The sequence below is a fragment of the Pararge aegeria genome, chromosome 7 (assembly GCF_905163445.1).
Source record: "Pararge aegeria chromosome 7, ilParAegt1.1, whole genome shotgun sequence".
Classification (NCBI taxonomy): Eukaryota; Metazoa; Arthropoda; class Insecta; order Lepidoptera; family Nymphalidae; genus Pararge; species Pararge aegeria.
Genome location: NC_053186.1, coordinates 8,258,590 through 8,286,460, shown reverse-complemented (window position 1 = coordinate 8,286,460; position 27,871 = coordinate 8,258,590). Strand labels below are relative to the sequence as shown.

The window sequence follows — 27,871 nt, the reverse complement described above, 5'->3', positions numbered from 1 at the left end:
AGAGAGAGAGACAACTTTAAAAATGGGCCCGTAGCTGAGGTGGCTAAATCCAGTCGGGGTAACAAACTCAGGTCCTGCAACTGTATACGCTAAGGCACCCGTATTTAAGTTAAATCTATATACCTCCTTGGCAGCCTGCGGGTCAGCCACGCAGGAGAATGTGATATCCGCCTCCTCCACAACGTCGCAAGGAGTCACCGCTATCGTGGCTCCAACCTTTTCGAAGTCTTTACACTGTAACAAGGAAACACTCACATTTATTTTATTTATTTCTTAAGAAGTCATGTAAAGGTACATTGTACATAAATTAATTCAACGGGCATGTGTTTTGCCTTATATATTATAATTATTGTTTTATCTCGGAACTAAGTACGGAAAAAAATTATATTCATATTTTATATTATCAATTTTAATAAGGTATGTTTGTGTGTTATCTTTTGACTACTGAACTAATTTCGATAATATTTGGTACATAACATACTTGGGATTTAAAAAAATTAACAATTGTAGAGAAGTCTGCAAACAGCTAGATTACTATATTTTATTAATACCAAGCATATAAGTATTCTGTTCATAAAAAGGTAATATGTGAATGATGTGCCCGCAATAAAAAACAGGCGGACAACTACTGAGGAAACATTTTGATTTCAAAATGAGAGAGGCATCTTCAATAAACTAACGAATTAACATATAATTATAAAAATATAATTTTTACACAATCTCCAATAGAATATTTAACAACTCTCTTCTGTTAATTTAATCAAAAGATATAAAACTTATACCTATGAAATTTACAGCGCCATCTACATTATGTTACTGTTATTACTCAGTTACACAAAACCAACGCTAGATGGCGTAACCAGGTTTCTTCACTGTTAGCCGAATCAATAGACGCGCCACGCCAACGATCGCCGTCAAGGGGACGTCAACGACCCCACGCTACAATAGCCACCGGGCCAAGCGACGCCATTTTGATAACGGCTCATTCCTTGTGCACACGGCCATGCGATATTGAACATTGTGTCTATTCCAATTCATTTCGTATTAAATGTTCGAATGCTGTATCAGTCTACGCATGGCTGGAACACGATCTTATATCTGAGCCGGCGCGGCGATACTGTATGCAATGGAGATAACGATTAATTTGGTAATCTACTTATTAATGAACACTGTGCTTGCTTTGATGTTTATGTTTTTATTAAATGTTTGGCCACTGTGTCGACCTACGCAATGCTGGAAGACGATAATTCTGAGCCGGCAAAACAATGCAATATGAAGTAAATAGATAATGATTCATTCAAATCATCATTTGCCAAAGTACTAAAAATCGAAACTGCTTGGTATAAGCCATAACAGCCTACGCATTGTTACAATACAATCTCATAATGTCAAAACCGGCAGTATGCGGAAGGTAATAATCAAGAAAAATACTTAGTTAATTTTTTAAGATAAATGTGTTACAAGTTTGTATAAAATGTAGGGCAAACTACTTACATAAAGAGTCGGTGATTAAGTATACAGTAAAAATAATTTATTTAGAAAACTATCAGTTTTTTGACATGCACCGTTGGATGTAAGAAATAAGAAAATAAGTACTACTGTTTATAAATTAATAACTGTCTAGGAGATAAAAACCATTTTTATGTATTTAATTGTACTCTGATTATATGAGGCGCAGGTTTTATTAACAATTCGGTCAACGGCGTAGGCTATTTTAATAACAGAGACCTAGTTTATGATTTCATAACTTTTATGATAAAGTTTTAAATGTGTTACTTAACTCCTACGTGTTATTTAATAGTCTAGGTTAGAAATAATATATATAACCTACCTATATTATAATAATGTTTTTTTTTAAACTGGCTTCAATAGCCGTGCTTCTAAGAAAAATATATAGAAGTATCTATTTTTAAGTTAGGCGGATACAATAAACAACGAAACTAACGATTGCCCGTCTTCGAAATACAAACACAATTTTTTTTACTTTTGAAAAAAGCAAAGAACTTTTATGTTTGGCTAGATACCTAGCTGGGCTTGAATTCCAGACAATACTCTCTTTTCTGTAATATTTCACGCCCAATGAACAGAATTATTATCGTGGCAACTACACCCATTGGTTCAACGACTTCCACACTTAATGTTTTAATTGAAGGTAGAGAAAAACTACTAAGTAAAACGAAAGTTTCACTTGGAGGCGTCATCTTATAAAAAATATTAAATTATATACAAAAAAAAAAAAAAAAAAAAAGAAATCGTCCAAGAAACCGGATGAGATATCCCAAAGCCCCAGAACAATCTGTACGTAAAGTAACATATTACATAACTAATTATTATCTACCTACTACGTAAATAGAAACATAACATGATAACTACTGTACATTATTCATATAGGTACAAAAGTTAGTTATGTAATTTTTAGGTTAAGTCCGATAAGTGAATGTAGGTCAAGAATGCAGAATAAATAAACATGAGTTAAAATTAATAAGCTTAGCAAATTTCTGAATGTAAAAGATCGGTAGAAACATTCTTACAGTTCTTATTTATGGTAAGTGCACACGGCCAAAAACGTATTCGTAAACAACCATTTTTGGACGGAGACATTATAATCAACCCATTAGTGGTACGCACTACAGGGTACGGCTCTGATCACAGAACGAGAATTGGTTATACCGCAGACTCTAACATGCTAGTTAAATGCTGATTGGTAGACTCCACACGCCTCTGAGAATATTATGAAGTAGTCTAAGAAATCTCAGGAATGCAGGTTCCTTTACGGTTCGTCCTGCACCGTGAGCAACATTTCAATTGCTTAAAACGCATGCTCAACTCAATTTACTTCAAGGGGCGAACCATGGAGCTAACTAGGTCCCGCCGGAAGGCAGGACGAAATCCTAACCACTAGCACCTATCACTGCTTTATCATCAAAAATCTGATGGCAATGACGAAATTTGTAAACCAATTCAAGAAAACAAGGTGTGGAATATATTAGCGGTAGTAATATTTTCGGTTAAAGATTCACTTACAATCAGTGTTTACGAAATTTCTTAAGTGCCATACCTGTGAACTGATGCAAACGCCTTTATTGTATAGAAGCAGGCGGTACTTGGCGGGAATCCTTGGTATCTTATGAAAATTAAGCTTTATTCGCATGGTGTAATTTATACTTTACATGAATAATTGTATATTGTCCACATCTCCTGAGGATGGTCCGGTTTCGGAACGAAACGTGCGTAGAGGGTAAATTCCCGAAGACCTGTTTGGTGTGGAGTATAAGGGTTGAAGAAATTCTAAATTAAACCATACAGATTCTCCTGCTTTTCGCGGAGTATAGCAAATTAGCTCAATTTTCATAATATAAGCAAACGCAAATAAAATGGAAGCAACTGTTGTATAAGTCCTAAATGTTTATACCTACTCAAAATAAAGTTGTTTAGAAGAATCGCGAAACAGTTTCTGATGTAGGTACTCAGCAGGCATCGAAGGTCATTGGCAAAGTTTGCATGAAACTCACCGAGCATAGTAACACATTAAATCAATGCACTGAGCCATCATACGGAAGTGCGATAGGAAATCTTTTAACGCAAATGTTTATTTTTTAACGCGATTTTTTTCTTTCATGCTTGCGTAAACGACTTTGACTAATGAAGTTATCAAATCGATCTATCTTGGAGCAATTAGATGCGTATTTATCAACTTTCATATTTAACAAATAAGGTTTAATGCCGAGTGCATCATGACATCACGGCCCTCATCTCTGATAGCCGAGGAGAGCTTGAAACATCTTCTCTAATACGTGATAAATTAATAGATGTTAGACAAAGATGATGCCTACAGGAAAAAATTTAAGTCAATCAATTACAAGTTTTGCTGACCCGGAAATCGAACCTAGGACTGGTTTGACATGACAAATAAAGGCAGGAAGAAAACTAACTAGTAGGTCTAACTCTTTCAAATGGATGATCAGTGTTAGTTTAAGCTAATAATTAATTGATTGTAAGATGGTGGTAACAAAAATACCCCACTAAGTTTGCTTGGGCTTCTTCTGAGACCAGCGCGTTTGCTTCAACATTAGTTATATATATGTTAGCGAATGTATATATCACTATAACCTTAAAATAATGGAAAATAATATTTATGAAATCATCAAAGACACCTGCGTTAGGCCTATACCAGCTGTATAGCGCTATTTTCGTATATACTGGGATTTTTTTATTATAAACCCTGTTATTATTCCACGTGAGACTATTTAAGATGATGAAAGGACTTTAACGTTACCTCATACATCCAAATCTGAAGAGGCAACAGCAGTTTTGGGCAGTGGTGTAAAAAAAAAAAAAAAATGATGTGGTGTCGTGGGACACCAGGTAGGAACGAAGTTCCTTCGGCTAATGTAGAATCGACACAAATTGCAAAAAAAAATCGTGCTCAATTTTATGTAGGTTGGCTTGATTTTAATTACAAGAAAGTATTTAGGAAATTCAGTATTTTAGGAAATAATAAATTACTTAAAATAAAAAAACATCGTAATTCAAATTATCAACTAAAATAACAAAATATGTCTCTTTATTTTTGTTTGACAACATAAAATTACATAGAAATAGAACGCTTGTGTATGCGACTGTCGCGCCTGCGCACGTCTCATTTAACGGTTTTATTCCACGCACTTTTTTCCACGGATTTTTTCTTACGGTTTTACTATCACATTTTTTTCAGTTCGGTCGCGCAGCAATATCCCTATCCCCTCCAAGCCTGCCGTAAGGAACTTCGTTCAAAAACAACTTAACATCCTCCTATTTGAAGTCGATTGAAAATAGGGAACACTGATCCCAAGTATGGACACATGTTATGTTCAATTCTTTGCTGCAATATAAGGGCGTCAATTTTTTTGCTCATTACGTCACCGATAAAGAGTGTTATTGTATTACGAACATAGTTTATTACTAGCGGTCATTATCATTTAAGTATATTATATACTCTGCGGCTCGCCATGCCGGACCGGAACGTAGTTAGGTCAGATAATTAGTTGAAATTTTTTTTCTACCGTATTCAACTTAAAAAAGAATTTATTTCGTAGAAATTAATGCAAAAAATGCTCTTAGAAGTTTTTTTTTTTGTAATTTATGGTGTTTCTTAAATGGGAATATTTTTAAAAGTAAGTAAAATAACGTCGTTATTTTCTAAAACATATTTCCCAAAGACGAAAAATATTTCGAATTGCAAAGTTTTTTGGAAATCTCTAAATATACTTGTTTATTTATTACTTTTGTAATAAATAAATGTTTAGTAAATTTTCTGACGATTGCGACATTCTATAATATTCAATGACAAGGTTATATTGGCATGTGTTGATCTAGCCTTCAATTTTCCGCTCTCAATTATTCTATTTAACAAATGAAAATATTTATAAAATGTGAAAGTGATATTAATGAATTTTTTAAAAAATACAAAATAAAATAGTGAATATTAAATGAAATGGCGGAGTCCCAGGAACACTTTATTCTTTCATCAATAAATAATAATAAAAGTTTTATTTCAATCGCGCGTAAAGGTTACACGCACACCCTTTTTTTTTATTTACGAGTGCATCCGTTTGGAAACAAATAGCAAGACTAGATAAAGACGAGTATTGAACACTTCTGTGCTTCTGCAGTTCAATTATTCTGCAATGTTACCAAATAGTAGTAATGCATAAGTAGTGGGCGACTGTATGTATTCATTGACACCATTCAATAGACTGTGACGTAGGTAGGTACTTGTTCTAGTTTTAGCTCAATTTCAGATTATAGGAAATTCGCCTAACTGAAATTAAGTAATTAAATAAATAAAAAGATAAACTAGAACAATACACACATCACCACCTAGCCCCAAAGTAAACGTAGCTTGTTTTATGGGAACTAGGATAGCTGATGAATATTTTTTTATGAATATAATACACGTAAATATCTATACTAATATACAGATAAACACCCAGACACTGGAAAACATTCATGTTCATCACACAAACATTGTGGGAACCCACGGGCCTTAGACGCAGAAAACAGGGTCGCTGCCCACTGCGCAAACCGGCTGGCTGTGGAATTATTCGTTCGCTGTCAAAAACTTTTAACCCGAAACGCAGCGAACGTAAAAAACATAGGACCATTTGTTAGTACCATTTGTTAGTAACCTTTCTAACAAATGGTCGTTCGGAATGGATACCAATCAGTCTATATGCGCCCGCACCATGTATTGAATCGCAAAATACATGATTGGTTTTACTCTATGTCACGCAGCACGGGACCCATAGTGATTTGCCGGCAGTTTGTGACTAGCGCATGCGGGGCATACTTTAAGCCACTCCCACCGAGGCTATGTTTTCGTTGGGATATTTTTGGGCAGTAGCTATGCATCTATATTTCATTCGTTAGCCGGCGAAACGAAGATAGTTAGTAGAGAATTATAGCTGCTCATTTAAAAACAAAACTGTACTAAAATAGTTTTATTTTGCCTGTTATATTTAAAAGTAACTTGTATATGACTTTTGGCGGACGGATTATCATTCATATCAGGAATATTTATCTTCAAACAAGAACTAATCATGACGCAGAACGGCCTTTAAAGGTTAAGTTAAAATTTGAGTATTGTTGTGAAATTATTTAAACATAATTGTTAGGTATTTTAAGTGCATTATATAATCTACTGAGTCATTTTGTATAATTAGTAAAAGTAATGGCCTAGATGACTAATCTATTACAAAGGACCCAAACCGGTTTAGTGAAAGTCGATTATTGTTTGAAGGTTGCAAAGTGTATTTGCAACATGTAGGTTATACGTAGAACTTGTATGTAACCAATAAATAATTATATTGCGTAGACAGTAGACTTCGTGTCATTTCAGAACTAGGAGGAAAACCTATAGGTAAAAATATTATTAATTTGAAAGTAACTCTGTTTCTATACAACTTAAATCTGACTAGATTTCATTATGAAATCAATAATGCCAAGAAGGTCTTCTTGGTAACGGAATATTCCAGCGATATTAAAAAAAACAAAACAAACGAAGTCAATGTCGCAAGGAAGAGCTTGTTAAAATAAACAGACCATTATATTATTATTAAAACGTACAGTTAACGTAGGAGGGCATTTTTTCTGGTAAAATACGTACTCTCCTTCTAAGTGGGTGGTGGGGTTGTAGCCACCCTCAGCGATCCCGCTGCGTGACCTCGAAATATAATATGCCCAATACATCATCGTAACGATTTATCTACTAACGAAGTACACAAAGCAAGGAATAGCGTATCAACGAAAACATTTGATCAACGAAAAAATCACACAACACGCGTTTTTAAAATAATTAAACAACCACAGATAAATCGCGTAAAGGCTCATCCATATCTTACAACCTGCCACTGTTACCACTGTGAAGATTTGCGTTGTAACAGGCATTCGTTGTTCCGTATTTCATAAAAAATGTTGCGTTCTATCAATATATGGTTTGGTCATAATTATATTATTCGTTTAAAAATGACAAAGTCTAACGTAGATCTCGCAGTTTTTTAAGAAACTATCAAACCCGAAGGATACTACTAGAACGCTCGGGTAACGGACCCACAAATTAATACTATGCATACATATTGTGACGAACTTTAGCTTTTCCTCAGAGAGCACGTTAAGCCCGGACATTGATACTGACACCTTGAATGCACATAGCATGCATATGAGTCGGCCTTACTGGACTAGTCAGAAGACTAGCGTGACGCTACATCTTGTCTTGACCGTGTCGTCGGTATTAACCCGGAGATCAAAGAAGTACCAACTCTTATATTTTCTATATATTGTGTGTTAACCCTAACACCGAATAATAATAATCGTTACAAAATCGGAGTTCAAGTACCTACGGGACAATGGACATTAATAGGTCAAGTAGATAATAGATAAATAATAAGTGATGAGAGAAGAGTCGGAGAGAATTAGTCGATACAACAATAAACATAATATGATATGATATGAGCCACAGAGATAAAATTGTAGCAGTCTCGACCGCAAACCAGTTGCGGTTCGTACTATAGATGTTTATTAGATTGGATATAACGGAACTGAGCATTGTTACGGCCGTTTAAAAGTAAGGCATTATTACAAGGTATTACAAGGTTGGGAAAGCAATCAACCGATAGATCGTTATCAATGATGTTACGCTCTTGCGGCTGAATCGAATCGTCAAAGTGGACCTATTGTTTTTACAAATCAGACAGTAAGGCAGTTCTCAGCTAAATGACTGCCCTTGACTGCAATCTCGCCTCATGGTAAATGATGAAACAGTCTAAGATGGTAGCGGGGTAACCTGTTAAGGTTCTGACAGTGGTGTTAAACCCAAACCCCAAAACGGTTAGTGCGAAAACGTACCAACACGCTAAATCGCATTGCGGCTAGTCTTTTTGGGTGGTAAACATTCACGGCCAGAGCCTCCCACCAGATCTGTTTATATTTTCCATCACATATTATAACAACCAATGCTAGCGTTAGCAGGCCGCACGCTCACGCTATATGTAATAACTATGTCTAATATCTCATATTAAATTATCTTTCTTTTAAATCAATATCTGATATTACTAAGCTTTCCATAACTATAGTTATGTCAAATTTGTTAAGTAAATCATAAACCACAATCCCGTATAGTTAGATATTGTGGTTATGCTTAGTAAGGGACAAGATTCGCGATAGATACATAATTATTTACTTACAATTGTAAGTAAATAATGTAAAACTCATTTTGTTGATTTCGGTTATGTTTCACAGTCAATTGAACTTTTCGTGAGGGCAGCAGTGTAATATCTCGCATGTTCCCAGATTAGAGCGTACTTAACTTGAATGCGTCATCACTTTCGATCGTTCAATATCACCTGTTATCAATAACACCAAAAGACCGCACTCAAACCGTAATCAAGGTCAGGACAAAGGCAATCAATATTGTTATCTTTGACGATCGCTTATCCACTCATCATCATCATCATCATTTCTATAACCGATGGTCGACTGCAACTGTAGGACAACGACAAAACTTTATCAATAATTTAGAAAAATAAATAAAATTGTGTCCATTTGTAACTTTAAAATAAAAGCTTTTTACAAAATGAAAATTTACGGGATGCTTGTATCAAAGAAACATTTTTTTTTGTTGTCTGTTCGTTTGTTATGTTGTTTTTATGGGTTACTTTTAATTTAAGAAAGCCATGGGTTGAAAATGTTCTTGTTTTAGTTCTGCATCAGGTCAAGATTATCATAAACAGTAGGTTCTTAAAGTAATCCACTTAGTCTATCAAATTATAAGTCGATTAGGCAAGTGGAAGTAAAAAATATATAAAAGCTTTGGATTAATTTCCTATAGACTATTTTTCCTACTCATAGAAAGGGCTGAAAATCAAACGGCTGAACATTTCCGTAATCATGCAAACATCGCGATTAAACATAAACATTAAAAAAATGTCTATCCGTTTGAGTGGTAAAATTTTAAGCACCGCTCTTTAAGAGACAAATGTAGAATTGATTATCTAGAACTGATTTAGTTCTAGATAGTAATTCAGAGCTCCTCGGTCGTGTCCTAAAACGTAGCAAGCTATTTACCTTGACCCGGAAACCTGGCGATCGAACAGAAACTTGCTCCAAATGTAAAAGTACGGTTCAAAATACAAGACGCATATTTTACTTTCTTTTCTATTACTTTTTATTGGAAATTTTGCAATGTAACATAGAGTTGAGATGGAACACTATTGAAACGACGATCTACGTCATGACCACGTACCTAGATTGGCGCCAAGCGAGCTGGTTACATTGCCGCACTAAACTATTGGCGAATCATGCTCAAGCGCGGTTTAAAACCGGTATTGAAATAACCTACTAATTTTTTAAATTTAGGTTAAGTGACCCAGGTTAGGTGAAAAGACCCAGATCCAGGACTGGGATATCCATCCTCGGGACCATACATCCCGTATGGTGATATCCCGAGAGGTGGATATCCCGGATAGAAATACGATTGGAAGAGCGACAGTAAATCACAAGCTTCTTCAACATGTAATTGTTTGCTTTCGGAATTTTCAGAGAGAACCAATGCTGCATTCTGAACTATTAAGGACCGTCCAGTTATTAGAGGCTGGATACCTTCAAAGGTTAGGCGAAAGTGCAGAATTTAACTAATGTGAGTTTTCCCTACCCGCTGCCAGTGTTTGAATGGTTTTCAGGTATCACTAACACGTTTTCCCGCAGCACGGTCCTGGCGTTGTTCAACGTGCTGTTATTCCGCCACGCCTTTCAACGGTTTCACGGGGCACGCACTGCTCACGGTGGGTTCGCTTCGGCGGGCGTTTGCGTAATCATTCACGTGCATTGCCGTCAGGTGTTTAGACATTCAACAACACCGGAGTGGGAACACCGTGGAACGTGAAACTAACTTTTTACCGAAGGATTCTAAAAATTCTATTTTTTTAGTAGTTATGTAATGTTTACAAATTCCGATGCACAAATCGCTACCGCTTCGTCAAAACAATGTCTATAAATCAAAACTGCGATAAAATAGAAAATAGGGGAATATAAAAAATTGTTTCGGAAGTAATCGACTCGAGTCAACAGCGCTCTTTATTCTGTTTCTTTCTTTTTTTAACAATCTTTCGTTTTACAATTGCTAATCGATGAGGACATGTCATCTCCATAGTGACGCGTGCTCGATAACGGTCGCTCTTTTCATCAAATGATGTTTTGTTTGGAGACGAACAAAACGAACGAGTAGCCTCTGTACGCCGTAGCACGTAAACAACATTGGTTACAGGAACCCGTAACCTATAAAAACTCTTATTTAAAATCGGAACTGATGTAGATAAGTCATTAAAATATTCATCATAACCGACGTAGGTTTTCAGGTATTGCCAAATACCGAAGATCCCGCAATGCAGAAGCGTGGGAGAATACGTACAATCTGACTTGGCACTATCTCTAGTATGCAACTGTGTGTTTTATATTTTAGTTACAATTTGACTAAGTAGGTACCGTGTGAAACAGTAGTATAATTAAGCTGTGAGAAACAATCTCGAATGCACTGAAAGTGAAATTGTCATTTGTTATTGTTTTAGACGAAGCTTGCTTAATTATAATTTATTATGGCATTTAACTCTTCGTACTTAAAAATATTTCGTCGTTTATATTTTATGTTCAAAAGTTATCTGAATAACATCGTCTAAATGATCCTCATGCAAATAATAATTGGTGAGTCCAGTTAGACTGGGTGAGTAACCTAATGAGATTCGGTTACGAGATATTTTTAAGTACGAAGAGTTAAATGTCATAATAAATTATAATTAAGCAAGCTCCATAGCTAATAAATAATAGTAATCATTACCATGTCAAACCATAGGTATATTGCGGGCATACTAACAAATTTTTATATTGTTAACGCGCTTGTTTGAGAATTAAATTCCTCATTTAATGCAAGTCAAGGTTTGCCACATAAAACTGTGATTAAATAATACTGTAATAACGACTAAAACGAAGAAAAGCGTAATGAAAATGCAAATAACAAAATACTCACTCACATATGTCATGAACATTGGCTGTGGATCAAATATAATTTTAATTATTTCTTAAAAACTGTTCATTAATAAGTAGAAATTGTTAGCACATTCGTTAACATTCATGTCAATTCAGTAAAATATCTGGCACTTTTCAAGTTAAAGTTATCAAAAGTTTAATTATTTATCCAATTTACAAGATTACTGTTAAAACTCACTTCGTTACAATACCGAAGAGTTATAAACTTCAAGTATTCGGAACCCTACAGAAATCGTAAATGATACACTAGGTATTTATTGTATATGGAACAGTCGAAGCCATCGCCATACGACTTCCCGTGCGCACTGCGTGTGCCGGGTGGATACTTGCGTCATTCATTCATAAAAGTCGCATAACATGACTCGACGTTTCGCTCGGAAAAAGTCAATACCGAAATTACAGTTGCACGAGTCACGATATGGTAATTAGTTGGTGGAGAAGTTATTGTTTTCTTAAATTAAGCCTCCATTAGAGCAGCGTGGTACGTATATATGCTCTCCTATGTGGCCCTGGAAAGACGGCAGTTTCGATGTAGCACAGGATACCGTGGCTCTCAGCCAGACAAATAAATTTGGAGAAGCGTTTTTTCCCCGGGACGTGCCCTAAGGGCGTCGTACAAGGGAGGCACCCGGTGCATTCTTAGGAGATGCCGGAGCCTTCCTGCATGTGCTGAGGACGGCCACGGAGGGGGTTTAAGTGGGTAGAAATCCCATGTAACCCAATTCTTTAGAATGCGGATATCTCGTAATCAGGAGATTTCCCCCTCGTCGACAAAAAACAAAAATTGTGTTAGAAGGAAAGTAATTTGTGTTGTATAATTGAACCGATTTTAAATTGTATCTGTTTAAAAATTTTAAATCATAGTATAGGCACCTTTTACACGGTGCCTCTGGCACACGAAAGTCTGTTTGTTTTCATATCCTATTCCTTATGTAATGTATATAAATTACAGTAGGTATAATCCATTCTCTATGATGGGGTTATGTATTGTTTTATTGTTCGGCATAGAAAGGCCGCATATGACTTAACAAGCAAATAATAATGGTATATCTAGACTTAGCAGGGTCACAAGTCAGGACAGCTCCTCGTTCTGTCAGGGACGGTAAATAACAGCGGTGTCATGTCGTGGGAAAAAAAGCAAAGCTTATAACGGGCGCGATTTAAGTTGGTTGGATTAAAATAAGTCACATAGAATATCTTTGCTTGCCCAAATTTCAAATGTGTGTAGTGGAAATAATATCAAAATTATATGCGTGTAATAATAAACGGGAAACTTCGCCTATTCCCTGTTGCAGTGTTTTGACTTGTACATTTATCCCCTGTCAGCAATATACTTGTTGGAAATCTGGAAATCCTACCAATTTTTGTCTCCTGTTGTCAATTTGTGTCTCGGAGACAAGAATTGAACCAGGACATGGTAGGATTTTAGCCCTGTTTTAATATAAGAGGCAACGGAAGCTGCCGTCTATTATTTATATTCACATAAAGTATCTGTTAAATCGGCATTTTCAGCTTTGGTTTGGAGATCTTACAGCTTTTATACAGCGTAATCCACGTAGCGTCAATAAATGTGAGTGAGCATCCGTCAGTGAGTGCTTCGCAATAAGCGTAGAAAGTCCCTGGCAAGAACAAATGTGGAAGGGTTCATTCAAGTTGTATGGCAACCTTTTTCTCAGTCCCTGACAGTAAACGAAGCACCGACTGACGCTAATGTGTTGGGATAGACAGCAAGAAGGGCCAACTGCCAATATACCAGCACATTGAACAATGGAGGTCTACAGGGATTGCATAATAATAATAACTAACTAGCTTCGATAAAAAATATACACTGGATAAAATCGTAAAAATACTGTCGGGATAAAAAAATCTCCGCGGATTGGAGTATTTCGCCCGTTTTCTTTGCATTGCTAGAGGGTTCTTAAAGGTATGGCAAGTGACGGAATATACTACGAAATTGTTTCCTCCTTAAAATAAACATAACAAAACGTTGGCTGTTTTTTTTTTTTCACCAAGCCAATGGTGAAATCCTTTTGCACTTTTAATCGTGTCAATACCTAAAGGTAATTGCTGGACAGTTTTATGTTCTATTGAGTTTATTATAACAGTGCACTTACTCGTAGCACGCTATAATCACTGGTGTTTTAGACTCGATTTTTATTACTTTGAATGCGCATTTCCTTTCAAAATTTTAAAATAGAGCAAGAACGTGCGCGGTCGAAAAGTTTTATTAATTCAGTGGCGCAAATGAATAATTAATATTGAACTACCTTTTGTTTCTTGAACTAATTTGATAATTGTTTCCTCGCATAAAACAGAAAAAAGTACTAAACAAGGATTTGCCGAAATGGCGGTGAATTATTTGTATCATTAAAAAAGGGAATACCATTAAATCAACTTACAAAAAATGATAATAATTGACATATTTAAGTGTTCGTTATTGTTTCATACTGACAGACGTCAAGAACACATTTTTTCAGCGGCCGGACTATAATAGTTCATTTTAAATATCATTACGTACACGTACTTTGCCTTGTCCTTCCGTGTTATACGGACGGTAATGTAAAAAAGAACTTACTATGGCGTGTGGTTTTAAACATATTTGTGTCTGTGAAATAACCTTCTTATAATTTCCGTAAAAAAAATACACACATGGTTATTTTGCCCATATCTATCGCACAGTCTGTCAAAATATAATGTTTATGTCCCCTTACTTTAACAAATGCATAAAGAGGGGTGATATTACCTTGACCGGTATGACAATGTGTCAACAAATAGACCGATTTGAGTGCGATTTGATTTTTTATTAGTTTGCCTGCTAGGTGTGTCAGTGTGTCAACCTACAGACCGCTGGGTATTAAGTGTGACAACGAATGGACCGATTTAAGTGCCGATTTTTCATAACTTTGCCGGCTTCGATAATGGATTTGATTGAGTTCGTAGCTATATTAACTTAGTTTTGATGTAACTGTTGAACCACTAGCGATGAAGTGTAAGTCATAAATTTTATATTGACTTTACATTAATTGGGATTTAAAATACAAGCTGCATACTGAGTTAAATTTTTACATGAAGATACGTGCAGTGGTCGTGCCTCTAAATTTCGCCGCCCCCATCTCCCGCAGCCGTTACAATCCTTAGTATTAACCACGTTGTTTATCCTAATCATATACGTAAACTCGTGAATCTCGCCTTGCTCAGTTCGTTATTCAGAAATTTGTCTTTTTTACGTAAGCAACATGCGTACAATTTCTCTAAAAAGAGAATACGTAGTGTAATCCTATAATGGATATTATTTAATTAGCTCGTTCGTCGTTCGCCGGCGATAATATCGGGCAAGGACATCGGATGCGAGTGGACGGGCTAATCGGATCGCTTTCAACCGTAACTGCGTTCTATTAAACAGAGTTGCTGCCAACCTGACAGTGTCGTCATCGAGATTGGTGTACCTCTGCTGGAAACAGGACGGTTACTACCAACGCTTGAAGCAGTATTATTATAAAATGATAATTTTTTGAAGTGACACAAACACATAAATGTATAGGACAGAGTGAGATAGAAAACAATATACGATAGAAAGTAAATAATAAACCTTACATTTATCCTAATAGTTCTGATACTCTACATCTATCTCAATCTCACGTAGGCTACTTTTCAGGAGTTACACTTCTGCCGAGTGTAAATAAATTGCACAGGATTTTTTTTGTCCTTAAAATTAAGTTTAAAATTCACACTTTGTGTTACAAATAGGTTAAAATTAAACGTAATGGAACGAAAGAGAGTGAAGCCAAAGAATTTTAAAATACTGCTACCCAATAATAATTACTGACTCACTGACTAAATAAGTTGTGGTAATTATTAAGTTTAACTTTCCGAGGCACTGGGGTTGATTTCTTTTAAGATAACCTAACCTAACAATGGGGAAGAATCTAGAATACAGTTCCGCGAAATTGTATTGAACTGCTAACGGTTTTGTGGTCACTTGAGTTCGTATGCGCTGAACCGTGCCAGTCCGACCGTATAGTACCTACTACCTGCATTCGAGCATACGAGGGAATCCGGAAGAGCCTTTTTTATTTATGAATCTTCATATATCATCATCTGTCATAGCTTCATATTTCAGTAAGCGCAGTAGATAATAGTTATAAATCGGTGATGTAAAAAATTTTTTCTTTAAAATTTTCGTCAAAAGGTATTTTAATGATTTTTTTGTAAACAAGGGATATTTTAATAAGTTTATTTTTTAGAGAATAATTACTACGTGCACAAAATAAACGAACGCTAACACCTGAATGTGAAAACAATTATCTAAGAATTTAATCTTTAAGTTAGAATGTCAGTGTTTTAAGCTAAACAGAAATTGTTTTTTTTTGTATCTTGAAAGCTTGGCAACATTTTTAACCCCTCCTCATCTATAGGGCAATTAAAAAAAAAAAAAGTATTTTGTACAAAACTTTAAATATACCTTTAAATATACTTAACTTTATATATATATATAGAGATTTTGTTAGCATCTTACTTATTTTCTTTCGGAATTGATTTTCAACCTACCTTTGTCAAACAGGGTACTATACCTAGTGTAATTGAGTATCAATTCAGCTATAAAACTCACTTGTACGTATACAATCTGGCGTCATAACAGCATATGAATTGCTAGCGTTGCCGCCTGTCGAAATATGGCCCACTGTCACGTGACGCTCGGAATAATAATCGCAACCACTAAACAACAATAGCATTCTGAAACAGACAGCCGCCGCATATCTGTGTGATTAAATGACTTTCTGAATTGGGTGAATAATAATGCAAGTAATTATGCTACATTTTATGTAGACTCCCGAAAAATGTTGAATAATATATGATGAGTTTTTGCCAATGGCACTCCATCCACAAACACGTATCAACTGTGAGACTTGCTCTGCTAGACATTAGTGATTTGCAGACATTACCAAACTCTCGTGTTATGTCGCTTGTTGAAGTCTGTCCACCTAGTGACGGGAGGTCTACAATCTCTGCGGGAAAGCCACTCCAGTATCCCAATTCTCAAAAAATTTAGTTTATTTTCCTTATATAAATAATTTAATAGAAATAACTATACAAAATTTTCATAAAAATACGCAGTGACAACCATAACCACAGCGATGTTTAAATACATTTAATTTAAGATTACTATGGCAACAGCAAAATAGATAAATAGCATTAAAACAACAATTCACACACGTTCACACACTAGCCTTTAAAAGAAGTCAATCAGTGGGCTATGGAATTTCGCCGCTCAATCAAATCAGAACTAATAGACCGTAGAGGTGCCAAAGATACTGACATAGCTCAGCGAGTTACGAAGCTGTAGTGGCAGCGAGCGTGGCACATAGTTGGTAGAACCGATAGATGTTGTGGTCTAAAGTTCCTAAAGTAACACCGCACCGAAAAACACAGAGTTGGGACGCTACCAATACTATTACTAAAAGTAAGTATTAATATATCAGGTGTTGGTTGTCCTTAATAAATAAATAAAGGGAGGGAGCAGGGAATCAATTAATATAAGCGGTGCACTAAACCCTGTGGAAATAAATACCTATGTACCTATGTCCTATGAGCTGATATACAGGGATATTGCACGGCAACCGATAAAGTAGTGTAAACGTAAACTTAGAATTAGCCCTAATGTATCTGTTGTTAGTTGTCCTTAATAAATAAATAAATGAAGTTGCAGGAAGTAACTTAATACAAGCCTTGCACAAAACTGTGTCGAAAAAAAACCTTTTAAAAATACCTATGTAGGTACCTATGTCCAGCTGTAGACGTGCTTCGGTTCAAACGAAGATTTTATAAAGGTATATTAAACTTACACCCCAGTGCCGTGCTCTCCGGGAAACCCACGCACAGATCAAAGTGCCGTGACGTCCGTGACCATCGTAAGAACTAAATCTATTTTTAACGCGACTATTCCTAGCCGCGATTGCTTCCAGACGCTTGAATTAATGCCATCCTGGGGGGATTTCATTCCCACAGTATTTTTGACGTCTAACGAGCTTCCGCTTATAAGCAGTTACATTTTTATAAAAGAATCATATCTATCAAGACACACCATTGTTGGTGGTCCGTTATGAGATTAACACAAACACAGGTTACCATAGCAACAAGCTATTCCTCGCATATATATATGGTTGAGCAACTTGTGCTGCTTCCGATCACGCGCTTGACCGTAGGAGTTAGGTTCAATCAAGAAATTTCTGTTCCTATGCTGTAAAAGCATCTCTCCTTTGTAAGACGATGCCTACGTCCAGCAGTAAGTAGGATATAAATATTTTGAGGATAATGGTAATTGTGAGTAAAAAAGTGTTGTGGATAATGGTAAGGATGAAAATAACTCCTCTTATGACAGAAGTCGGTTGCAAAATATCTAAACGAGATAATGTCGTAAGTATGCCATAACTGCGGAGTATTAGGCGTTATCTAAAAGAGATTAGATAAGAAAATATTATATCCTCTTTAGTAGGTTTTGAGTCATTACGAGATGGATATACTAATGCTCTACATAAAACTATTGTACGTATACACACTATGTACATTACGCACATTTTCACATTCGTTTTAACTGGCAGTGAGGAAATTATAATAAAAAGAATACCCGGATAGGTTTGTTGTGGACATATGGATAGGAAATTACGTTAAACACTATGTTTATGGAAATCTTATTAATCTGACAAACATGTCATTTTATATTTTTGTGAGATGCTTAGGTATTGTAAAAATTCACAGGATTTTTTTAAAATCTTTAAGAATCACGAAATTTTAAAATCTCGAAACTCACTTGAATTCCAGATTTTATATTTTGGCAGGTATTAGACAAACTATCAGCAGGTGCAAGATTATGCATTTATTACGACAAAACCTTATGCCTAAAAACTAAAGTTTTTAAACATAGGTCCTTCCCGTCTTCATATAATTCTAATTCAAGGGGTTTTCTCGCTCATCACACCATCGCGTCTTACCACTAAACTCGTCTTAATTGCGACCAACGCTGAAGAATACCTACTGTCTTCTCCCGCGCTTGTAGCAGTAGACACGCACTAGATTGAAGTTTTGTTCTGTGACAAAAAGTAATTTTTAAAATGTCTTTTTAAAAAAAATCGTACAGTGACTTTTCCTTAAAATCTTTAGACGTCGACGATGAAATCGTCAAAACGATAGAGATAAGCAAAAGGGTAAAGATCACTAACATAGCCAAATCCATCGACAAGTTTAAATGCAGGCTAAGCTTGCCGTAGGTGTTTGCTGATGAACCCAGCCCTAAAGCCCTAGAGTGATACAGCGAACAAATAAGCGTAGTGTAGGACTTGTTCCACGGGTACGGACGACATACTCCAATATAATTTATATAATATGTCGTCCGTCCTCGTGGATGGGGACGGGAAGCGGGTGGATAAGAAAGACAGAAGACCGGGTGAGTTAGAACTCTGAGGGAAAGGTCATGTCGAGCAGTATACGTCCGCAGACTAATACGATTCTGAAGATTATTCACGACACACCCGTACGATGTACTCTATTGTTTAAAACGTAGACACTCGGACGATACTATGAAGCAACTTTGATTAGATACGTTATGTAATCAAGTCAATAACATACAAATAACCTTACACAATGCGAGGTATTTCCCGCTGTGTGTGTTGTTAACTAGGTATAATGACAGGAAACACATGCGTTTCAAAAACAAACGAGGAATGAAACTTGAAAAATACGTACATCTTGCAAAACCCGGCCACGCACAACTCTTCAACCAATTACAGCAGAAAATGGTGCCAATTCTGCTGCAAACAATTATCTAAACTAAATTGGCCATCAGCGAGTGCCTTCCTATTCACTATGTTGAGTGTGGAAAAGTATATAGCACTATTTTCAGTTCTGTCAATTAAGTTTAGTTCATAGATTTATGCAGAACAAAATTGGCGCCAGAAGGTCATTTTGTTTAGTTAAATATATTTGGTCTTGATAGATATGTTTTTAGATAATAGCCGCTGCGTAAATTATTTTTATTCTGCATAACAAGTTTATAAACAACCTACTATAATGTTATGCAGCATTGGAGTAGTAACAGTGTTTTGTCACTTTCTGACATTTGAAACGTGCTGCCAGTTGAAGTGTGACAAAACACTGCGTAACTATCCTGAAGTTTCGCCATGTATTAATAAGGGGGATAGAGTTCTCAATGCTAAATCAACTGCAACTAATTTTCAATCGAAATTAATTCTTTTCTCGAACATTCCGGACACGAATACCACCCGGCCAGCATAAATTGGCTGTTTTAAACTCAATTGACGAATAGTAGTTGCTAATCGATTTGCGATACAAGTTAAGCTATTTATAACTTGTTCACAGACAACAAAAAAAGATAGACAGAAAACGGGAGGGAAATAAATCCTTCGATATAAAAAGAGAAAATACGAATACTGTATTTAGATTAGTACTTCTTAAAAAAAGCCATCTTTCTTATCAATTAAAGTAATCTGAAGAGGCATTTGCCATACAAAATTAAAATTGAATTTTTCCTAAAACAAAAAAATAAAAAGTTATTGTGAGACATATGATAAAAGAACATAGAAAATTACCAAAAATTAGGTAAGGTTGAGATGAAGCTGTTGCCCTATTTTAAGTTCACGTTTCTTTACAAGGACTCCATCTATTGTAGGTTTCTCAGACATTTATAATATAAAACAGAAAATTACTTTTTATTAATAATGGTAGTTTATTTTAGATAAATTGTTTAAGCATTACGTCAATGAATTTTGAAGCGATGGATTGCTAAGGTTTGTGTACAATCTATAACTGCCTACTTTACAATTGGAATTTTCAGATTAGGAAACTAATCTATGTGTTTTGTTTATAATCAATTATTTAAGTGCTCATGACGTTTCATAGGGTTTTTTTGTAAACAAATACTTAATCTATCGCAGAAATCTGTTCGTTTTGGAAAATTCCGTCTTCTTGAATAACTGGTACGGGTGCTTCGATTTTATATTCGAATTTAATTAACTTACTGGTCAACAAAAAGATATTCAGTGTTTAGGTTGGATGAAAATATATTTTGTGTTTTAAATATTATTCATGATTATTCAATCGTTAAAAACACAATATTTATAACTTTAGTCGATCAAGAATTATTTTTAAGAATGGCAGTCAGATTCGAGCGGCCGTGCAAAATTTCGATTTGTTTTTATTATAACAGTACCTAAACCAAAAAAAAAAAACAACAAAGTAGAATCTTAAACCAATTTACAGTTCTCGGAATGCAAAAGTTTCGTCGACATTAATCTATTATTTTGCAAATACTAATTTAATTACGAAAAAACGTTTCTGTTCTTAATGATCTGCTATAATCTATTAAACATGCCTTGATGTTAGAACTTCAATGAAACGTAACATTGTAAAACATCCAGTAAAAGAAAATCCAGATGATAGATTTTTATATCTAATATATATAAATCTCCTGTCACGATGTTTGTCCGCGATGGACTCCTGAACTACTTAACCGATTTTAAATTAAATTGGCACACCGTGAGCAGTCTGCTCCAACTTAAGAGATAGGATAGCTTAGATCTTTAATTATAGTCGCAATTTTATTTTATTGCAAATTATTTGTCTTTAATTAATTGACAGTCACATGTTATACATATATATACTACTATACTCATTTAAGGCTTAACGATACTGAATACTTTAAAAACAAAATCAAACGCAGACGAAGTCGCGGGCAACAGCTAGTATACGATATAAACCTATCTATCAATTTTAATCAGATGAGTTATTTGATGATCGATAATTCTTAATTGGAGAAATGAGGATTTTAGTTTCAAACAACGTGTGTTTTAGTTTTGAAGTAACCAATGAAAAAACTTACATGTATATATTATGCCTTTGTGCGTATTTAACACGCGTGTAAATTATTGTTTTAATATTTCCCAGATCCATAACTTTTTTGCTTGTTGAGTGTTGCAAATCAGAGACACGATTTGACCTTAAAAGTAAACTAAGCTGTTGTTATGGTTTTCACTGCGTATTTTTAATGACAACTCACGCAAAAATTGTCAAACAAGTCTTTCATAGTTATAAGTATTAAGTACTGTAGTACACCATTTCTAAATAGCCTTATATATAGGAGGGACGAGTATTTGAATAAAAAAAAATTCTTTGACCTTAACCGAGGAAACATACCATACTACACATTGTACCTACCTACTCCAATTTTAACCTACGATCGATTACAAGACAATTACTGTAACAAGCGGCGTTCGGCTTAAATATTAGGCACAATAAAACCTATCGCAACGTAATACGGAGCGCGTGCCGAGACCCAGTTACCGATTACGACACATTGCACGTTTTAACCGAATCAGCAGTAACTTACATATTATTAACACCTTTTCACTTCTTTTTTTAACGATTGCTAACACGCGGCAAACATATTTTTTTTAAATCGACTTCAAAATATGAGCTCTCATCTAGATAAAAAAAAATCACGTGTGTGATTATGTACCTACGCACGTAGTTTAACTTGGTGTTTTCCAAATCCAAATCCAAATTCAAAATGCATTTATTTCAAGAAGACCTACTTTATAAGTACTTTTGAAAGACAAGTCAGGCGGTTCTCATATCTAGTATTGCTTGGATGGAGCCACGATGGAGCTATTTAATTAGGTCGCATATTGTGTGTGTTCGATAAAATATACTTTCATCAAATTTTTATAACGCGCATTTTCATAATGATTTTCGTATTCCTAAAATAGATATATTCCTAGCCCACTTGAATCTGAAAAAGATAGCAGTAACATTATTGTGAACAAAAACAGTACAGTTGTATAGACAGCTGTTATCGAGCTAACGGCCCGAGTGTGCAAAAAACCGAACGTCCTTGCCACACACACACACACACACACTATGATAAATCTCTTACGTCACAGAGCAAAAGTTTTATCGTTATCTAAATATTTAACTGGCCCCTGTCACAGTCTATGTAATAGTATGTTCTTATTATATGCTCATGGCTCTGAATCGTGGCCGCTAACTATGAGACTCACTATAAACCTTAAGAAACACTCAGCAGGCAAAAAATAGCTACGTTATGAAAAATAAAATGAAGAGTTTCGTAGAATGTTCAGAGTTATTGGTTATAACTCAAGCGAGAGAAAAGCAAGCAGAAAGCAGGCAAGTATACTTACTTAATGATCCTGAGGACCGATTAATCCTTGCAACGTTAGTAAGCCGCCCACGTAGACGAGATAACATTAGTCGACACAAGCGCCATAGGACCATGTCAAGACCAGTGGAAATTAAAACATCGTGAGGAAACCTGTTCGCTTAAGAGTTCTCCATAATTTTCTAAAAGGAGTGTAAAGTCTAAGAATCAGCGCATCGCCAGCGTGGTGGACTAGAATCTGAACCCTTCTCATTCTGAGAGAAGTCCCGTGCCTTGTAGTGGGCTGATAATGATGATGATGATGATGACCTATGTTCATTGGTTGAGATAATTATGATTGCCTTGTCTATTTATTTCTAGTAGGTACAAAATAGAAGCGCCAACAAGTTGTGATGGCTCTAAGACTGCGTTCTGGACATGTTCCTCTAAACAAATTTATCAGAGGTAGCCAGAATGAAAGGTAGATTTGAAGTTAAGAAGAAGAAAGTATTAATTTTTGTCAAGGGAACGATGGGGCTAAAATTATTATTTAAAAAAAAGTTCCAAATAAATAAAGAATTAAAAAAAAAAATCAAACAAAATATACACTTCGTCAACACAGTTCGTATCACGTCACCAGTCCGATCCCGCAATGTGCATTTCACGCACCTTTTTTGCGTGTTAGTCATAAATCGCCATACCCATGGAGATTTTATGTACCGTGAAACTTAGTAGCTCACTCCGAAACCCCAATAAAGCTGAAGCCATAGAGCATCCAAGCTCAAGGCCAAGAACATTTCACACACACCTTGCAGACGGATGACGTCCATGAATGACGACAATGAATGCTCTGACTCGCTTCCACGCCTTGAAAATGGTATATGAGAGAAAAGAACAAGGGATCAGACGGATTCTAAGAGTCTCTAGAATGATATGAAGCCGGTTTGTAAAGCGTGCTGGGAGTTCTGGCAATTCACTTAAGAAAATCGATTGTTCTTTCACTTTTACAATGTAGCGGGATTTTTGTTGTTACAAAGTTACAAAAGTTTTGAACGCTTAGCCTATGCGAACACATAATATATAAGACTTCTTTGAGTGACGTTAAAATTCTTTATTCGTTGTGTCGCCACGATATATGAAACCGAAACGCGCAATGAATTAAATATATAAAATAATAATTATGATATTAAATAAAAGATCTTACGTTAGCCCCGATCTCCTCCCCCGCCCCCGAGGACCTCCAACTTATAAGACCGAGGAAACTAAGTCCTGCTTAGATGAAGATGTGGGCCCAGAAAACATATTAAAGCAGTATGGAAACTACAAACACACTACAACCCCGAAAAGAAGTTCATAGTTATAAGGGCAAAGCAGTTGAATTTATAGTATAGTATAGGCTGTTGATAATAATGTCAGTGCAGCAAATTACTACAACAGAACGTAAATCACGCCGTTGTTTTATACTGTCTAAGATAACCACAGCCCCAAGTAAGTAAAACAAATTCGAAGGGTGACCTAGTTACTGTTGCCTTTATCTTGACTGATACGTTTTGATGTGCTTACACTTTAATCTGAGAAATATGCGATGGCCTAGTGGTTATTCATCTTTACTTTAAAAATTACCCATGGCTTTCACAGCTTCGATTAAGATCTCAATTCCTTCAACGTTAAGTTACTGGGTGTTGCTAAATGAAGTTGAAAGATCTTGAAACTATTGATAATCTATGGCGAAAAACATAACTTGTACTTTACCATATTTCTGAATTAATTTTTAGTACTATTGAAATAACCTTTGGCATCTGATTTATTGAGGTTGGGAGACTATGAAGCTGTACGCTGCGTTCGGTAATTTACGCGGGCGAAGCCGCAGGGCACGTCTAGTTTGCAATAAAGTTAAAAACGCATTACTTATAGGTACAACGAGCATTATGCGAGACTAAATCCGAGATTTTTTGTTTGTTAAAAATTTGGGATTTTTTTGTTTTTTGGGGATAACTTTCCCAAGGATGCCATATATTTTTATTCCAAATTCATACAGATTGGTTCGCTGGTTGAGCCGAGCATTCAACTCCAAATTAAGCCGAATTGACAAAGAACTTGCGGCGTGAGGGAGTAATCAACATACACACTTGCAAACAAACTTTGACATTTATACTATTAGTGTGATATGATCAGTATGGACCATTCCTAATTTCATTCCATAAGCATTAGCAGGGAATAACTGAAATAATAATAATGAAGTTGTGTCATGAACCTTTTGGTAGTCAGTTGATAAAATAAATAAATTTATTACTTCTTCGCTTCGTCGCACCGATTAAGTACTCAAGTGATTAGAAAATGTAAATGACAGTGCTTCCACGCGCTATTTAATTATAGTCAAACACCACGCCACCTGTCGCGTACGGCGCGGCGCGGCAACTTGCCGAAAACGAGACTTGTCCTATCGCGGATATAAATAATATTTATTATGTCTGCTAATCTACCCCGTTGCTGTTGTGGTTAGCATATTCGATTATAGGTTTTGGGGTTCGGAGTTCCATTACCAGTTTAGACTAAAACATGTGGTCTTTAATGCCAAGGTATTCTCAATACCAGCACAGTATAACAAAGAGATACACATGGATATGATCGCGTGGTAAAACCAGACTTAGTCTGGATAGTGGGGCGCAGCGTCGCGATAGTGGAAGGCATATATGTGTTCCTATAGGGAATATAGGTCTCTTATCACTACTGCTGTGCAATAGCTCGGTCTAGACGGCTTTGTCGGTCCTCTTAATGAATATCCTTACTCTGTGGTTTTAACCTGGAGTTAGGAAATACGGTGATAAAAACGTTAAAACAGTCAGCCCGCATTGCAGCAGCGTGGTTGAACAACGCTCTCATTCCCTCCCTCCTAAAGTGGATAAAATTTGGTTTTAATTTTTAATAACGTGCACGGTGAAAATATTTATTTAATAACTGTCTGTAGTTTTTTCTAGAAATTACTCGTAAAATCCATAATTTACTAATTAATGCAAACTTATCGTAATGAGTTTGTCGTCAACGTTTCACGGAAGGCCTAGGCTAGGCCATCCGGTTCCGGAAATTGACATTGAGAGGTGTAAATGTAGTTCTGTTACTACAGATAGTGTTGTCAACCTTGTTTTTATTTTAAAGTCAAATTAAACTTTTATGATTTAAATAATAATGTATCATACTATTATTTATATATTTGTATTAAAGTGTAAAGCTTCACTGATGGTAGTAATCTTAAAAAAAAAATCTAACTAGGTATATCAGAATTGGCCAAATAAACTATTTCCTGAGCAAGGTGTTTAATTTACCTATAACTTCTTCATTTATAAAACTCGAATATAAAGAGGTTTTAGAAAAGTCATGTGACTCTATTAATATTCGATAGCGTGCGAAATAGGTATAAGTTATAGACTAAATAAAATGATAAATTACATGTTTAAATATTTGCCAACAACATAAATACCGCAGTGGTACGGCAGCGCACCGCTAACACAAATACCTACCTACAAAATGAACTCATAAATAACTAGGTACGTATCCATTCATAGCAATATTTTAAAATGCAAAAGCGTGTCTGTTTGTATGTAACCTATGTTCGTTTATACCACAGCACCGATTTAGATGAGAACAAAGATTGGATAGCTAGAAGCAGGCGTTACTTTGCGGAAATCCATGATATATTATGAAAATTACGCTTAATTTGCGCTATACTCTGCGAAAAGAGAACAAAGATGCGAGAACCGTACTTGTGGGATATTAAATATTAACCTTTGTTTTGCACTGAACGTTTGAACTGATATTGACGAAACTTAGGATACCTTGCATCCTTGTGATGATTTTTAGCCTGGGATAACAAACCGACTAAAGGCCTCTCCCAATCGTTGAATTAAGAACATACTGAATCCTCAGTCAACCATTATTGATAGAGAGCATGTCCAAAAACAGTGAAAACGCCCCGCGCACGTCTCACTATATTCCCATTTTACGGTGAACCTCAAATGTTTAGAACATTTCACGGAACGTTTCATTTTTTTTGAGGTAAAGTAATTACCGACATCTGCTAAATGGTATGAAGTGACAAATCGTTTGTTTGAAAAGCCATTCTAAAGTGGAGTGGTTTTTGATGCTTCCATATTAGTCAGACGCAGAGTGCACCGAATTAAGAACAGTACAGAAACTGTGTACAGTTCCTGTTATATTTGTAAGCTCACTGCTTTAATAATATTGCACGCCTGAAATGGCAAACTGTAAGCCCTTTTTGGCACATAAGACCATTATATGTACACAGTTTATACAATAAATGAATTATGAATTATGTATATTCTTAATTCTGAGGTCACAATAGTATTGAATGCCCATAGTCACAATCACCATTGGCAGACTGTGACTATGGGCTACTGTGATTGGTGATCGCAGTAAATGGTAGAAGTAGGACAGAGGACGCTGCCGCCCAGTCAGTCTCCGTTATATTCCCTTAGTCACCTACTACGACAACCGCAGGAAGATAGAAGAGGGGGTGTGGCGACAACTGTATTCTGATCTGCCGTCACCACACGGTCACATCATGGAAAGGAGTAATCTAAAAAAAATTTTAAATTTTAATGTGTATATAAAAATTTTCGGAACAGACGGATTTGAACCTGCGACTCTCTGGCAATCGCGGCCTGAGCGCTTTTTCCAATTAAGCTACGGCTCTCCTACCATCGATGCCGAAAATTTGTATATGGCATATACTAATTTTCGGCATCGATGCGACCAACCAATGCGAAAAAACGCTCAGGCCGCGATTGCCAGAGAGGTCGCAGGTTCAAATACTGTCGGTTCCGAATGTTTTTATATGCATATTAAATTTACAAAATTGATAATTCCTCCAAGTGTAGGTAAAAACACTAATAAAAAATTATAAAACGAAGACAATTTGTCTCCTATGAAAGAGAAAGTCCATGCCCAACATTGGAGCATTAACAGACCGAAGATTATGAAGTTATTAATTAAACAGCACATTAGTATGCCACAGCGATAGTGGTAACTCAACTTTAGTAGGTAGGTATTATATTACAGGCATTAACTTCTAAAGTACCTAATAAAAGATGAAGCACATAATCCAAGTAGCTC

The 27,871-nt window shown here is 35.8% G+C and overlaps 1 protein-coding gene across 3 annotated transcripts in view; it reads right to left on the bottom strand.

The window, feature by feature from the left end:
* The window catches only part of LOC120625162 (putative oxidoreductase GLYR1 homolog), a 66,055-nt gene that overhangs the window by 8,075 nt on the left and 30,109 nt on the right, over positions 1–27,871 (bottom strand). For all 3 annotated transcript variants that reach the window (XM_039892132.1, XM_039892133.1, XM_039892134.1), the window contains exon 8: positions 124–234. In XM_039892132.1, the coding sequence (XP_039748066.1) occupies positions 124–234 (111 nt within the window). The remainder of the gene's footprint in view (positions 1–123; positions 235–27,871) is intronic.